Raw genomic sequence first — 16,264 nt, 5'->3', positions numbered from 1 at the left:
TAAAAAAAATGTACAAGCTTCTAGGTGCGCCTTATTGTGCAGAAAATTGAGGTTTTCTCTATTCAAGTCGCTTTTTTGAAGAAATGTTTGAAAAAGATCACATTTGTTGCATAGAAAATATGATGGGTGGAGCCACAAGCTTCCTGCTCTGCTCCATTTTGATGCTTGTAGACGACTAGATCCATGCTTGTCTTCATTTTCTTTGTCCAAACTGTCATAAGGCTAAAAGCTGTATAGTTCCAATATTGTTCGCCTTTTTTGATGTACCGGTAAAGTTCAGTTGAGGGTGTGAAGGGCTGTAAGCCAGTGGGAGGGAGTGTAGAGTTCTCAGCAATCGGGACTTTTAAGATCTTATTAGAAGTTTTTAGGGTAGTTTTTTGTTTAGCTTTAAAGAATGTAAGGAAACCCTGGGGTTTATAAAGTGTCTCACTTGACTGCCTGATCACTATTTTGTTGGTCAGCGCTTTGCCGTGCTCGTTCTCAGCCGTGCACTGGTAGGTCCCCTCGTAGGCCTCGGCCTTCCCGCCGCTGATGTCGATAACCAGCGTTCCTGAGCCGGGCTTCATCAGGACTTTGGGGTCGCTCTCCACATCAAAGTCGGTTCCGTTTCTGGCCCACTTAAAGCTGCAATCCAGAAGTAAAGGAAAACAGATTGAACAATCTTAGCTTTTATGTAACCTCACTGATTTAGATGGATGAGACCAGATTACAGTTGCTATGGTGATTTAAAGATGCCCTTGAATGTAGTGATTTGGCAGAAAGAATCCATGACTCAAGGGCCTCACCTGGGCTGAGGGTTCCCTTTGGCCTCGCAGCGGATGACGATGTGCTCCCGCGGGTCAAAGATGTAATCCTTAGGGGATTGGAAGGTTATGGTTGGAGGTTGAGGCACTAGAGGAACACAAGCGGAAGGCGTTGGTGACGGACAAACCTATTACGACTGGATCTTTAGAGGCCAAGCGACATGCAACGAAGCATTTTTGCAAAAAGCAATCAAGACTTTTTAGACATGGAACACACTGCATAGACATGGCAGCCCTCACACCGCGAAAAACCAAGAGGTGCAACAGTTAAAGCGCAAGCTGGGCACGGTGTTATGACCACTGCATGCACAGCACTCCTTCAAACCACACATTTTCAGAACAAGACCCATCAGTGTTCAGGCCGACTTACATCCTTCCAGCACTTTAGCTTTTTGGTCACCATGACGTAAAGAAAAAAAGAGGGATTTGAGAAACAGTGTTAGTTATTTGCATTATAGAAACGACATTTGGAAGCAGAAAAAGGTTCAAGCTCTAACTCGTGATCCTTTTTAGGAGCTTTGGTTTGTTGCAGACTAGGTGAAAAGATTCAAATTTCCTATTAAAAATCAAGAGAAAGGAATCCAAAAATGAAATGGAAATCTCTCTAATTTTTGTTCTATGCATTGACTGTATATAAGAACTGGACAAAGAGACCCATCCCCCGTTGTGTTCCAAATAGATAGTGTACACCAGTTTCAAGAAGCCAAAATCCCAAAGACTTCAATAAATAAACAAATAAACAGAAATATATTTGTCAAAATAACCATTCTTGCTCTGCTACTTATTTTAACACTTTTTTGCTAATTCAATTTTTTTTTTTTACAATATATCTTTTACAGTGAAAGGTATTCAGTTAAAAACTGACCAATCAGATGCCTTATTAAAGGCATGTTGAACGTTTGAAATATTTGGTTGACAGATTCTCCCAAGCCCATTTTTAAGCGATTGGTTGCCATAGAAACAATAATTCAGACCGACTCGGATCATTTACAGCTTCATGACATCGTTTGGGTCCAACATGGGGACGTCTGGTGTCTGAATTGACTTTGTTTTTTTGTTGAAACAATTTTCTGAGTGACATCACACTCTCTCCGTCCAATTCTCTTATACTGTTAATAGATACAAAAAAAATCAAAACCATAAAAGACACATTAAGCTATTTATAGAAGAAAAACATCCTGTTAGTTGTTATCTATGAGTACGCGGGTGATACTCACGATCGAGAGGCACTTCAAACGCTGAAGTTACATGACTCAGCAGAATCAGCAGCACCACGTTGAAGCCTGGGACCCACTGTGGATTGCTGTCCATTTTCAGATGTGTCAACTGGTGATGAATATCCCTCTTTCAGGTTGAACAGCAAAGCTTACAGTCTATAAAAAGTGAAAAACATAACAAAAACTTTAGTTATTAATTCATTGAAACCTGTGTAATGTAATTAGCATAGGATAAAATCCTTCAATCAAGAGCTTTGTTTTAAAATGTGAGAGCATACTTCAACAAGAGGCAACAATCGGTTTCATAAACGTGCATTTACCCCATGGTGTAAATACCGAACCAGTACCAGACAAGCAGGGAGTGGCGGGGGGTTTAACTGTTTGTTAGCAAGTTTAAATGGTAGAACTTTTGAACGCTCATTTCGTAGCCCAAACAGGCCTGAGACCAGACTTAAAAATGTGTGTAGCGTTGACACGATAGTTCTGAACTCAGAAACAAGGGTAACATCGTTTTTTCTTTGAAAGTCGCCGCTTGAACGCAAGTCAACGTGGCCAGTGTGAATGTACAATGAGAAATGTGAACCTTTAGTTTTGTCTGTTTTCTTGGTTTATTTCCCCTCATCAGACACACCAAGGGGCCTCTGGTCACACGCAAGACGGCACCAGAATCAATCTGTAGCTGGAAATTGTAACTTTCGCTGGTTGTGTAAGCGGAAATCTCCTAAACTTTAGAAAACCCTTTCAAAATTGAATTTAAAAACCTTTCCGAACTATCAGTTCTTACGTCTTTGAATGAGAATAAACTAACAGTTTTTTTCTCAGTGAATCAGCTGATCGGAACAGTGAAATGCAGTTTTTTTTTCTGTGACAGAGCGTCACAGTGAAAAAAAAAAAACGTCAAAAAGGGTCGAGAAAAGAGAGAAAAAAAGGGGAAAAGGTCGCAAGCTTAAAACGATATTTTTGTAGCGGCCGGCTCTAGCAGGGGGAGGGACTTCCGGCTATTCATTTTCGGGCACCATATTTTTTCTCTGTAGCCAGATTCTCTTGGACACACCAGGTCCAAGTCTCTAATCATCCACAGCTGTTCTGAATCAAGTGAATTATCTCCCCTGTATTTGAGTGTGTGGTTTTCCATTCAGGCTTGTCAAGTCATCTGGTTTGTCGCCATTTTTTTGTCTCAGTTTGAATAGCTGCTATCAAGCTTGGTGGATTTTTGACATCATAGTGGTCTTATCAAGACATTGAGATCTTTCACTATTTTTTTCTATTAACCTAATGGAGCAGGAGCTATATCCTATAACATGTACCCCATACTCCAGTATGGGTAAAAATCGTGTGATAACAGACACAAACTCCCAAGCTTCTTAACACTCGTTTCCCAAATGATTCTAGGATTTGAAGAATGTATAACTTGAAAAGCCTTCAGTTGTCTCTATACTCTAAAGGTGTCATAGAAGTACGGTTCTAATTATGTTCCCCTTTAAAACTATCATCTGCCACCAGAACTAAAAAATAAAGCTGCTTCTAACCAGATAATATATTTTAGACCCTAAATCTCTCTAGGACTCACTTCTCACCTGTTCTTAGTAGATGTGCAGCAACGGACCTTCTCTTCTCCACACTGAGTTAAACTAGTCGAAGTTCTTGTATTCTTTGTGTTATTCATAGACACACAAACGTCCACCACTAAGGAGCCTCGTCTGCCATGTTGTTGCCTGTAAACATCCAGCATGTGAGGGCATCCAGCCGGAAAACATCACACGCACAAGCGGGATACATTTGGCGAGCGTTGGTCGCGTGCCGTGGAGATCGAGTTACTCACAAACGCACTAGTGGATCGTCAAAGGACGGGTCACTAATGCGCATGACGAAGTAAATGGCCCATGGACATCTGGAATTATGTGTGCTTGGTTGTTCCTCTAATCTGCTTGTAAACTGGCGCATGTTCATCAGACAGCTTTGATTAATCAGTGCGTTTCATGAATCTGCAATAAATACAAATACTGAAACGGATGGTGCTTCTTAAAAGTGTTTCTGGGAATTGATAAGATCAAATGTTACGTGGCAGTGAGTTGTCCAGGATGTATGCTGTCTTTTTTTTTTTTTTTTCAATATGTTGTAGATTTGGCTTTGGATTGCCATTACTGGTAATAAGATGATGGAGAAAAAAGCCTTTTTGAAGTTCCTGGAAACATTATCTTAAAGTGTGTTCTGGGTTAAAGGAAATGCTCAAATGGATCAGGAAACGCCTAAGAGGGTTTCTGAGTTACCTTTATGAACAAGCTACTGTCTGCTACAGTCGTTTGATGTCAAAACATTAGTTTAAACTCAAAACAGTAGAAATCTTCCAAGCATAAATGTCTCAACTTTCCTGCATTGGATCATCTATTGAGTCCATGTATCATAGATCATATTGGAGCCTAACTCACCCACTATTGGGTGAAATGGTAGGAAATGGTCGCCAGTCCTTTGCTGGGGCGTTGACACTTTCTTAGAAAACTATAATTATTATCCCTTATAATTGTGTTGACGTATTGTGTTTAGAAAAGTACTTTTATGCAGATGACATATGGATTCAAAAAAGTATGCATATTAGGCATAAAGCAATTCGTCTAAAAAACTTAGTTTGTGCTCTTTGTCTTAATGTAAACCCAATCTAAATGATTAATTTAATCTTACATAAGAGTATTAAAAATGTTCTAAACAACATGTGACTTTGTCCTGTTTCTCATTATGAATACAGCAGTTATTTAACCATTTTTATTCTATGAAATGTGTTGTTTTGATTAGAAGATGGATGGATGGATGTTAAACCTTGGAATATAATAAAGTAAACCCGCCACAAGGGGTGGTACTGCAAATGCAGCAGCAGAATTTCTGCTTTTAGAATTCCCTCCAAACCCAGTTAATCCCTTTTGGTGTCAGGATGTTGCTGGAGCCTATCCAATCTATTGCTGTTCGAAGGCAGAGTACACCCTGGATGGTTTGCCAGTTCATCGCATCACTTATGAAGCGTGTCTCTGAAGTACATGTAAACTGCACAGGTATCAGCTGGGATTCAATAGGGCCTTTTCGGCGTGAGTGCTAACCGCTACATTACCAGCGTTCACTTTGTAAAATGTCTTGCTGCTTAGAAGGAGTAACTCCAATACTTCTTTGATGTGTATTTTCAGCTGTCAAGGATATCAAAGTTTTTTTCTTTCTTTTTACATTTTTTACCCAGCAGCAGTGGATGCAGTTTATTTTTCGTAGAGACAAACAGGGCTGTGAAGTTTGGAGTTTTTTTTTCCCTGGTAGTTTACAGAATAATTTTGTGAAAAAGACTCACCAAAATGTAGGCTTTGTCAGAACATATTTATCTATTGTTCACAAATGAGTTTTCCATTTCCACACTCATAGCTGTCAGACATCCCCCAAAATAGATCGTTTCTCCCAGACTGTGGGCTGGTTGAATTCATGTGCCAGTACCTCCTGTCAGCAGCCTCAGACAGCTCTTATATAATCTGCTCAGCAGTGTTTTGCTGTCAGTTATGTCTCAGCACATTGACATTACAGTGTTCAGCTCGCACACAGTCCTCTCCACACAGATTCTAAGATCGCATGCAAGAGGTGTTTGTCTACAGAGACCTACTGTGAGTCCTTCAAGGTTTCTGAAGGTGAAACTACTGGTCGCATCGGCTATCTGCAGAAGACAAGCGAAAGAGGCAGAGCCCAGGAATGAATGCTCATCTAGGGTTAGGGTTAAAACATGCTCATCTAAAATTTCATCCAGATGAGCTGGACGAGCTGATCCCACCTTGAGACAGCTAATTGGGACGATGTTGGATGGGAGATACTGCAGGGACAAGCAATATTAGTGAATGCATTAGATGCAGTTCATGCATACTAAATCTTTTAATCTTATTGTAAAAAAATAATCTGGCAATATGATGAAATGAAATCTTCTAATGTAATTACAATAATGTGCAATAATAAAGCTGCAGTAGATATAGCAACCCGCCCTCCTCTGGTGACATTGATAGTGATGAGCTGTGTTGGATCTCCAGGTGGTTCTGTAATAAATGTGGTTCTTGTGTGGTTTTAAAAACCGCACGAGAACATAGTGCAGCTAGCATAATATCCCTTTTTAAATATATAAATTATAAAAATAACCCGGCAGGAAAAATCGATCGGCTTAACTGTCCTCGTTCTGTTCTTCTATTTTTACGTCTGAACTGGGTGACATCTCCAGAGATGACACCGAGTGGAACATCTCTAACGAATAATTGTGAGCAAAATATGTAAAAAGAAACACAAAGGGCATCTGTGTTAAGTCACAACAGGCAAAATGGCAACATATACCAAACATTATCCAGCAATAAAATGTCAGTATTTCCATATGTTAATAACCGTTTTGCTGTAATCTCCACTTTTAGCACTAAAAACCCGACTTTTAATCGATGTAGGCTGAAAAAGACACGCCTTCAAGCATGTTTGTTTAATTGTAATGATGGGTTTCTGAGTGTTGTTTGATTACGTTATAGTTTAAGACGATACCATAGGGCTGTACTGTGCACTGAAGTGGGAGACATTACTCTGACAACACTGTTCTCCAGAGAAAACACACACAAGTACACAACAAACACTCAGCCAAAGGCTCCACGGCCAAAATGAATTTCTCAATGCCTCATTTTCTTTAAAGCTTTGATTAAAAAAACATACTTTCAAAGGAGGACTATGAAGATCTAAGACTTGACAAATGCATAGAAAGACTTTAGCTAACAGGCAAATCACGCCCCAGTCCAATATGAGATAGAAAAATAAATATATAAACGATTGCTGCCAGGAATCGCTGTTTTCTTCACCATTGTCATAATTTCAAAGACTATCTAAAGGAAAATCAGTAACACTTTAGATGAAATGCGGTAAAACACTCAATATAACATTGATAAAGATAGTTAATACATTTATTAAGCTTGTAAGTAGATTATTAATGTGGCCTTTGTAGACAATGGCCTCATTTTAGATGTTAATTAATCTTACTAAGTATGTTAATTATTTGGCTTATGTGCTAGTAAATGTCTTACTAACTCCTTATAAATACATTATAATGCTTGTAAAAATGTCACTAAAGCTTGTTAAGGAATCTTATTATAAAGTGTTACCGAAATGTTTTGCAAATTAGCTTAGCTTCTTTTAGTATATGGTTGCTTTTGTTTTTAAAAATTAAATTTACAATAACAATGCTGTCTTTTTGGTACTGAAATGAACAAAATAGCGGAGCAACTTAAACATTAGAGCAATGTACAGTAGCTTCTTAGATTTTCATTTGAACACATAAACATCTGGAAAAAACAAAATATTTTTTTACTTCTATTGATCTTTTTTGTGAAGTTTTGTCTTGTTTGGATAGTTTTTAAAATATTACATGGATTTAAAATACACTTTTTAGTGTTTTTTTTCTTCGTTTTAGTGTAACGGCTAGCGTTAGCATGTGATGTAGCAATTTTAGCTAATCATTCTGAGAAAACTTTATAGCCAAGTAAGTTTTAGGTGGGTCAAATGTAAGAAAAAGATGAGAGTAGAATAAAAATTAAGATTTAATGCACAGTTCATACGAAGAAGAAAATATTAGCAAAATTAGCTTTATTTCTGGTTTTTAAGCTAGCTAATAGCATACATCAGGGGTGTCATACTCAATCGCACAGGGACCAAAATCCAAAACACACTGTTTAAGTTGCAGGCCGAAGAGGACAAACATTTATGGAAACTGCTAAAACTAAATTTTTAAAACTTTTTAACATTACTGAAAAAAAAACAAACAAAAAAAAAAAAAACAGGAAGGGATATTATTCCAGAATAAATCGATTTAAACCTTAAATAACTTTCAATATTTTTTACTCTCCATAAAAATATTTTGTCAAAATTATACAAGTTAGAAATGAGAACAAGATAACTTCAGTCCATTAATAACAAAAATATAAAATGATCTGGAGGGCCGGATAGAATTACCCAGAGGGCCAAATCAGGCCCCCGGGCCATGACTTTGACACATGTGGCCTACATTAATGGAGTTAAAATACACCATACTTTTTGGATGAGAACTTTCATAAACATTTTGTATTTTTTTACACTTTGATGCCGGACTTTAGCTCAAGTGTTGACATTCTTTGACCACTGTAAGTCTTCAACCGTTTACGCAATTAGCGTAATTCGGCTAATTGCGTCATTATGCAATAATTTACGTTAGCAGTGAGTTGCATATCAGTGCAAAGCCAATACAAAAAGATGCTTTTTCTCCGCCTCAGAATAAGGTGATTCAAGCTAATCGCATGAACGGTCAAAAGCGGTATAGTGTGTTAAAGTGTGTTCTTCAGGTGCAGCTCCACTATTACAGGTTTATTTTCATTAGCATGTGCATTAATTTCCTAAAAACATTTTGTTTCTCTTTAGCTGTTAGCATTTGCCTACAGGAAAGGTTGATGTGCAACGTGCTGACATGAACCCAGAAGTCCCTCTGACCCTCATCCCACAAAACCTTGAAACAACCCGCTTGGTCACGGCACAGCCTTCAGTCACACCAAACAGACGACTGAGAGATGACAGGCTGACAAGAGAGATAGGGGAGGACAAAAGGGGAAGCAGGGGGAGGTTGAGAGGAGGGGATTGGAAAAACTCTGCAGCCACATCAGATTATGATAACAGAGATATTTATGAGACTCCGGGTGGGTGTGTTTTTAAGAAAAGCGACCTCCTTCTACTCGTCTGATTTAATCAAGGGTTTTCTCGCTGGGTTGCATTTGCAGGAAAGGGTTCTCCAGATGCATGGAAAGGTGCCACAGCCTGACTGCATAACTGCTGACATCTGAGAAAGCCGATGTTGCATTTTTTTTTTTTTGTTGTTGTTCCACTTCGGTTTCCCTGAGGGGGAGGGGCGTGCATCTGAAGGTTACAACTACACCCGGAAAAAAAAAAAAAAACGTAAACTAAAATGTTACAAGTGGCTTAAAGTGAAATGCTAAACTCCAGTTAGTGTATGAAAAAAAGGAAACTGTAAGCAAATACGAAACCCGTCTGCGCAGATTGTAACCTTTGTGCAACCGTGGCTCCAGGCGAGACCTTTACCTCCTTTTCTCACAATGCTGGTCTTTCAGTGAAGCAACAACAATTGTCTGTCTATTTGGAACTTCCCTTTGTTTAAACAGTAATTTAGCCTTGTGATATTACAAGGTTTTAGGCTCATACACAAACTTTGACTTTTCTTCCTGGAAAAAGGTTGGACTTTTGACACACATCCTAATTCGACCACTAATAGTGTTTTGTAATCTTTATTATAGTGCTTTTTTACGGATCACAACAACAATGAAAATAGCAAAGCAAATAATAAAAAACATGACATTATTGAAATCAAAACAAAATTCCAAAAATCTAAACACAATTCTAGAAAAATACAACGAAATAATAAAAATTTTGGAAAACAAAATTAAAATCAAATGGTAAAAACAAAACACGATAAGAAACCAGAAAAGTTAGGTACTATCGGATATCGCCGATACGATATCAAATGTGTCTTCTATGTCCGCATACTAATACAAGTTTTTAAGATTAGTACAGTAGTGTTTCATGCCAAATCACTTCTTTGTTGTTACAACTCTGTAAACATCATCATCCAATCAGTGATATCCCGTAGTACCGACCTTTTTTAGTTTTAATAAAAAAGAAAAACACATTTAGGAAAACAAAAACATTTTCCAAAAAACAAATCAAAATGTTAAAAATGAAACGCAATGAAAAAAAAAACGGAAATGGTAGGAACTATTGGGACATTACTGATTGGTTGATGTTTGTCCATTGATTGGACCAAAATTTCAACAAATATTGAATATTATCATCCAATCAGCAATGTCTCATAGCACCTACTGTTTCTAGTTTCTTGTTGAGTTCAATTTTTTAACATTTTCTGAAAATTATTATTACTATTTTTTTTTTTAATGCTTAATTTTCTCTACGTTTAATTGTGTTTTGGTTTCTAGAGTTTTCTTTGATTTCTAAAATGTAATGTTTTTAATACTTCTTAAAAAAAAAAATTGTTTTGAATTTTTTGCATTGAGTGATTTTTTTTAATAATTTGTACTTCAGAGTCTTAGTACTATTCACTAAAAGTATAAAACATCACAAAGTAAGAAAAAAATTGTAGCTGTACATCATAAACAGTAAGTTCATGATGTACGATTGACCCGTGTCACGATTCGGTCCAAACTTTGATTTTTGGGTCACCGTTTTGTTTTGGTTCGATATATGATATGTATATTACAGAACAACAACCTAAAACTTCGTAAATGTAATTGTGTTGATGTGCTAATAAGCAAGTAAAAATAGCTACGTTTCCATTGACTATGGAATTGCACATATTGGATTTGAGATAATAGTTTATATGCCATGGTATCCAAAAACCGGATACCATGGGAGGCGCCACACGGGGTCCTGAATTGCTGGCATGACATCACCAAAATGACTTCATCTGTAGCCACTCCCACGTAGCTCGCCGCTTCATGGCCTGAATAAGACGCCGACGTCTCCTTTGATTGATGATGATGAGCGCTACTGCAGAAATTGGAACGTATCTGTTGTAAATCAAAGCATTGTTCTCAATCGTCATTGTGTTTTTAATGACTGGTTGCGCAAGTTAGTTTGTGTTTGTTCGCTTAATTACAATTTCATGGAAAAAAAATAATTGCAAAATTGTGGGGTTTTTTTGTCATTTCTAGAATTTTGTTAAAGTTTTGCACAAATGTGTAATGGAAACGCAGCAATTGACAAAGAATCTTTCAGTTAACTCATACTAAATCTGATGTACTGTAATAAAACAATAAATAAGAAATCCTTCATACAGACGTTCAACGTAGACATACTGGTATGCCATACCAATTCAACAATATACTTTCCCTACCATTCACTTTAATGGTGTTTAAACATGGTTGGATTTTAAACTAAGAATTACTGGTTTTAGAACTCCTCCTGACATATGGACTACCTGTTAGACACCTTTCATATCCTTTTACCCACCTCAGAACTATTTACTTTTGTACAATACAACTTCAGACAATAGGTGGATAAAGTTGCAACTTTCTAAGCTTGAAAGCTAAGGAGATACTTGGACAATAAAGGGTTTATATTGAAGCTTAAGTGAAACCGTAAATGCTCCGGTGAGGTGGAGTTTATAGTCTGAATGGCCCAATGGTACCATGGGAAATAGGGACACAAATGATGCTTTAAAACTTTATATCAAATATAGTTTTACGGGAGCACAATGTAAAAAGTCGGATGCTCAACAGCCCTCTGGCAGTTGCTAACTGCTGACTCCATCAGGCGCCACCTGCAACGCGGGACGCTTTCACTACACTAACACCGCCATCAAAAGACGGAACTGACAGACCCCTTTGTGTCCAAAACCCCCTAAACCGGATCCCAGTGGGCCGTCTAATCCAAACAGGCTGTCTCCGCCTGCTTTTGAACACCCAGTATCATGCAAAGAGCCCCCCCCCCCACTCCACTCCAGCGCCTGCTTTTTCTCTGAGGCTTTACGAAGTGCTGATGGTCAGCACGCGCCCGCCTCTATCCGCTACTCTAACACTGGCCCACGGGGACCATTGTCCTTCCAAACTGTTTACCACTGGGATAATGCTGAGGCGGCAGGCCGGTTCCAGGACACAAGGTTATACCTCTACAGTGCCATACAACAAATAATGGATATAAACCAGCAATAATAGGAACATTTTGAATTTAGTTTTAGGGGGATTTTCAGTTGATTCCACTTCAGAACAGAGTTGGTCTGAAGTCGTAGCACTAACACAGCTGGAGGAACGTTGACTCAAAACTGCAGAGCGACATGAATCAGCAGAATGTCAAAATGCTTCAACAAAGACGGCTCAGACAATAACAATTTATACGGCTTGACTGCATTTTATATTTTACAGGGGGGTGAATTCCTGCACTTGAATGCTCTAGTTTTTTAGAGTAAACACAAAAGCTACACATCATTTCAGTGTCCAGTATTCAGAGTTGTGACCTTGTTATGTACAGTGGATTAGTGTTACGAGTCAAACTCGTTCATCATATTCTATTACTGTGTTTTTCCAGACTATAGGATGTACTGGATTATAGGAAACTACCCAGAATGCCTAGAGAACCCAAGACTTGGGCAACTGGTCAGAGGAATAGATGGGAAGTTTTTCTAGATAACTCTTTACTGCAGATCAACAACCTTAAATCCCAGTTTTAAAAAACATTTGTGTGTCATTTTGGCATTCCACAACTTCCTGTGGTAACATTCCAACCTATTTATTGGACTTAACCACCTTGAACTATAAAATAAATGTGATAATTGGAATGTTTTAAAACTATTGACCACTGAATTTAATGTTTACTGCATCCTCACTTGTGTGTGCTTTTTTTTTAAAAAAAAAAGAAACCTCTGACATCAATCAAATCCCATGAATCATCGCTTCCCACTGGTGAACTGCATGCACCCACTCACCAGCAACATTTCTGCAGGCAGAGGCCAAGGTGATGCATTTTAGGGATTGGAAATCGAGTTGGTGAAGCTCTGCTTCAAACAAAAGCATGAAGCTACTTAGACATTGGACATGCCATGTGTGTTCAAGAATGCGCTAAATAAGGGTTTTTGAATGCGCTCTTAGCATATGGTGTTCACACAAGTCTATTACTACCCAATACTAGAACATTGTTCCAACAGTTGGAAGAGGCTTGATGCAAAATGTCAAAGCATTGCAAATCTTGCTAATCTCTCTCCAGGCTTTTTCTTTCAAAGGTCTTTTCCAATAAATGAAAGACTTGGTGTCTTCCGGCCAAACCCAAAAACAGTTAGCACTTTTGAGTATTGAAAAAATTGTTCAATAGCCACACGTTTTGTACAAAGAACCCGCAAATGAGTTTAAAAACTGTGATAGCAATGACTGAATGCAAGAGGAAGCCTGAAACGCGTACATGCATACGTTTGCATAGAGTTTTTATTGGAATTGGTCACTATAACTCACATTTCTAAGCCAGGTATGAATATAGCACAGAAGAACGCACTAAACACAGCTTACGATTTTGACAAGCAGGGATGGTCTTCTTCTTTTTCTACTATTAACTAGCATATGTCCACCACCTACAACTGGTTCAAAATGTCGATGCAAATGTCCTAATTTGGGCACCAAGCAGAAACGGTTTGGTTCACTAACATCCTTGCAATGGCAGATATGAATCACTGTCCTGACTATGTCAGGACAGTGGCCTTGGTTTAACTTTATTTGAAAAACAAACGCAGATGCCGTTGGTTGTCTGGGTTCAACAGATAAACCAGTTATGCTCCCAGTTTGGTGAGTTTAACTGTGTCACTACCAAATCCGAGTCCCTGAATAGTCAAAGTTTGACCTGGGTTAATTGCCAACACATTCAATGGCCACACAATTTGTACAAACAACCTGAAAACGATCATAAAAACTTGCCAAGCTAAACATGAACACAAGAGTTTTGAATGCAGAAGCCTGAAATGTGTGACATAGACTTTTCGTTGGAATTGGATTCTTGAATGGCGGTGTGTACATAGCTTTAGATGTGAATTCAATTCATCAAACATCCAAACAACATCTCAAGACTTGTTCACCCTTTATCTTCAGTGTCAAAGCTACACTGAAACATGACAGAAGGTTCCAGGTGGGTTTATGTGCTGAAATGAAACACACAAAGGCCATATATGCAGGATTAAAGGAACTAGAATTGACGTTTGTTTCATCCCAGTGCTGTATGTCGCTGGACACATGCTGTAAATCCATCTGTGGCTGTAAGCCAGCCAAGTCTCTCTGGTGCTTGTGCAGTATTGACGAGCTGAGAAATGCAATGGCTTTGGTGGGCTTTCCCACATCACTAACCGTGCGGTTCTGTGGATCCGTATGCGTTTGTCGAAGAGGTCAAATCTCCCATGTCTTTATGGCTCCATTTAATGTAATGGATAGTCAGTCTCTCTGTGATAACACCACTGCAGGAAACATTTGAGTGGAAAAATAATGATGGTCTGCAATTCAATTAGACTCTTCTATCTATTAATACTCAAAGCACTTTTAATTTGTTCACTTCTAGAGAACAGAAGCATGTGTTATTGGAGTTTGGAGATGGATAAACACATTACAGAAAGATTCCTGATTTACATTGAGGTTTGAAATTACTAATAGTCCCCATAAGGGCTTTCTTTTCTAAAACCAGGGTAGATGTATTGTCTTCTTTGATTATTCCTGAATTTTTCCAGCAATATTTGCCTCCAAATTACATGTCAAGTAAATGAAATCAAGACTGAGAGTCAGTACTTTGAAACTAGACTTTTCTATCATCACAACATTGATTCAATCAAGGACAATTGCCTTGGACCTTACCCAATTTCAATTTGTTTGTAAATCTCAGACTTTATGAACAAGTTTGTGTTTTAAAACAATGTGGTAATTCAAAAAGAGACAAAAAATACAAAAAAACATCAAAGAAACAAGTCAAAAAATTATTTTGAAAGCCAAAATTAGCTTTTTTAGTACAAACACCCCCAAGTATTTATCGCCAACACTATACTGTAGAATCCCTGACAATTAGACTGATAAAAGACAGTGAAATCTTTGTAATGTCTTGACGTTTTTCTTAGAACCTCTAAAACCTTTGAGTCCACAAGAAGGGATGACGGTAAAGGTTTAGTTTTTACCACTTTAAAGAAATACACAGCAGTATTTTTGTGTGTGTGTGTGTGGCAATCCCGTATAGTAGTATCCCAAACCTTTGTTCAAAATGGTCATAAACTATTTATTTCAAAAGAGAACGGCTTCTATTCACCTTTTAGATGGAGTGGTGATGGGTCAACGGGGTTCATTTGTCAGTACAATACGGTACTGTATGGTCCCAGTACCATAATATTAAAGCACTATACGCTATTGCCAATTATCTTAAGGAAAAGTTGTTGGGACGCATGATCGGTATTTACTACAGACTGGCATTTTTAAGGAAACTGGCGTCTCTTTACTACAATTTATTTTCAAACTCACCATTTATCAAAAATAGGATTCAACAAGAGACATTGAAGCTTTGTCCATCTCAGAACCCACTGAATCCCTTTCAGGGTCACAGAGTAGCAGGATCCTACCCAGCTACTGTTGGGTGAATGTTGGGCACAGAATAGAATAGCACTTTACTGATCCAGAGGAAAATTAATTGTTTTTAGTACAAGCCAAAACAGCTCAACTGCAGTGCAGCCCAACTGTTTTGAGGAACTCCCTAACATTCTGGACACACACGCTAACCACTACGCCACCAAGCAGCCAGTACTACTACAAAGTATGGTATGAACCACAATCATCAAAAGTGTCCAAAAACATGATTAAAACAATTTTCCAAGAATCTCCAAATCAATCGACTGACATTGTCTACCACTATTCCTCAAATACTATAAAAAAAAAAGTTATGATTTACCTGTAAATGCTATAAATCTCAGCCTCCACAACTCCAGAGGGTTGGTCAACCTGCAAAAAAAAGGGGGAGAAAACAATGATTTGTGTGTACTTTTTTAGCCCAAACATGTCTTCCTTGAGCTTTCAGTTTGTACACATACATGTAGATTGGGTACATGAAGGATATTTGGTCTACATTTTTTTCCTATATACTAAAGCAACCATAAAAAAACACATGAGAAGTAGGATGATCCATTAAAAAAATTAAAAATATTTATTTGGTAAAGAGTAACGAGGTGAAACTGTTTATGGAATACCATAGTAATATTTTTTAACTGGGTGACATATTTTGGTCATATAATTTAGAAAGGAAATCAAAATTATCCCTATAGGATAACAAAATAAATACCTACAAACTAGGAGTGTGTATTGGCAAAAGGCTGTCGATACGATACATGCAATGATACACATATCACCATACGATACGTATGGCGATATATCCTAAGACAGTACCAAAAACATTTGTAGTATTTTTGTTAGAGTATGGAATAGAAATAATTCTGCCTTAACACTGATACATCTATCACATTAATAAAATAGTACCCCATCCCAATTTAAAGTTACCATGACACCGCGCCACACCGTGTTTGAAATAGTCCGCTTTTTGTGAAAAATGTTTTAAACTTAAAAATATAACAGGACGGATGTTCTAATGCTTGATTTAACTTTTTTTTCCTAATGAGAGTGATAATGAGTGATAATTCTCTGCAAGGTGTGC

The 16,264-nt window shown here is 37.9% G+C and overlaps 1 protein-coding gene and 1 long non-coding RNA gene across 17 annotated transcripts in view; one reads left to right on the top strand and one right to left on the bottom strand.

Moving 5' to 3' along the window:
* LOC112153385 overlaps positions 1-4,251 on the top strand; it is a 40,036-nt gene extending 35,785 nt beyond the window's left edge. The window contains exon 3 of the long non-coding RNA XR_002920490.2: positions 3,689-4,251. This is a non-coding gene — a long non-coding RNA (uncharacterized LOC112153385). The remainder of the gene's footprint in view (positions 1-3,688) is intronic.
* The window catches only part of nrcama (neuronal cell adhesion molecule a), a 62,862-nt gene that overhangs the window by 21,894 nt on the left and 24,704 nt on the right, over positions 1-16,264 (bottom strand). For 11 of the 16 annotated variants that reach the window (XM_024283411.2, XM_024283427.2, XM_024283481.2 and 8 more), the window contains exons 2-6: positions 15,509-15,558; positions 2,021-2,176; positions 1,174-1,191; positions 786-891; positions 431-624 (exon numbers count right to left, since the gene is read on the bottom strand). In XM_024283411.2, coding sequence (XP_024139179.1) covers positions 431-624; positions 786-891; positions 1,174-1,191; positions 2,021-2,114 — 412 coding nt within the window. In that variant the 5' untranslated portion in view covers positions 2,115-2,176; positions 15,509-15,558. The remainder of the gene's footprint in view (positions 1-430; positions 625-785; positions 892-1,173; positions 1,192-2,020; positions 2,177-15,508; positions 15,559-16,264) is intronic. The other 5 variants (XM_024283435.2, XM_024283471.2, XM_036210164.1 and 2 more) reach the window with 1 other exon arrangement.

Source organism: Oryzias melastigma, linkage group LG23 (assembly GCF_002922805.2).
Source record: "Oryzias melastigma strain HK-1 linkage group LG23, ASM292280v2, whole genome shotgun sequence".
Taxonomy (NCBI): domain Eukaryota; kingdom Metazoa; phylum Chordata; class Actinopteri; order Beloniformes; family Adrianichthyidae; genus Oryzias; species Oryzias melastigma.
Note: the sequence above shows the minus strand (reverse complement) of the source record. Positions and strands in the feature narration are given on the sequence as shown.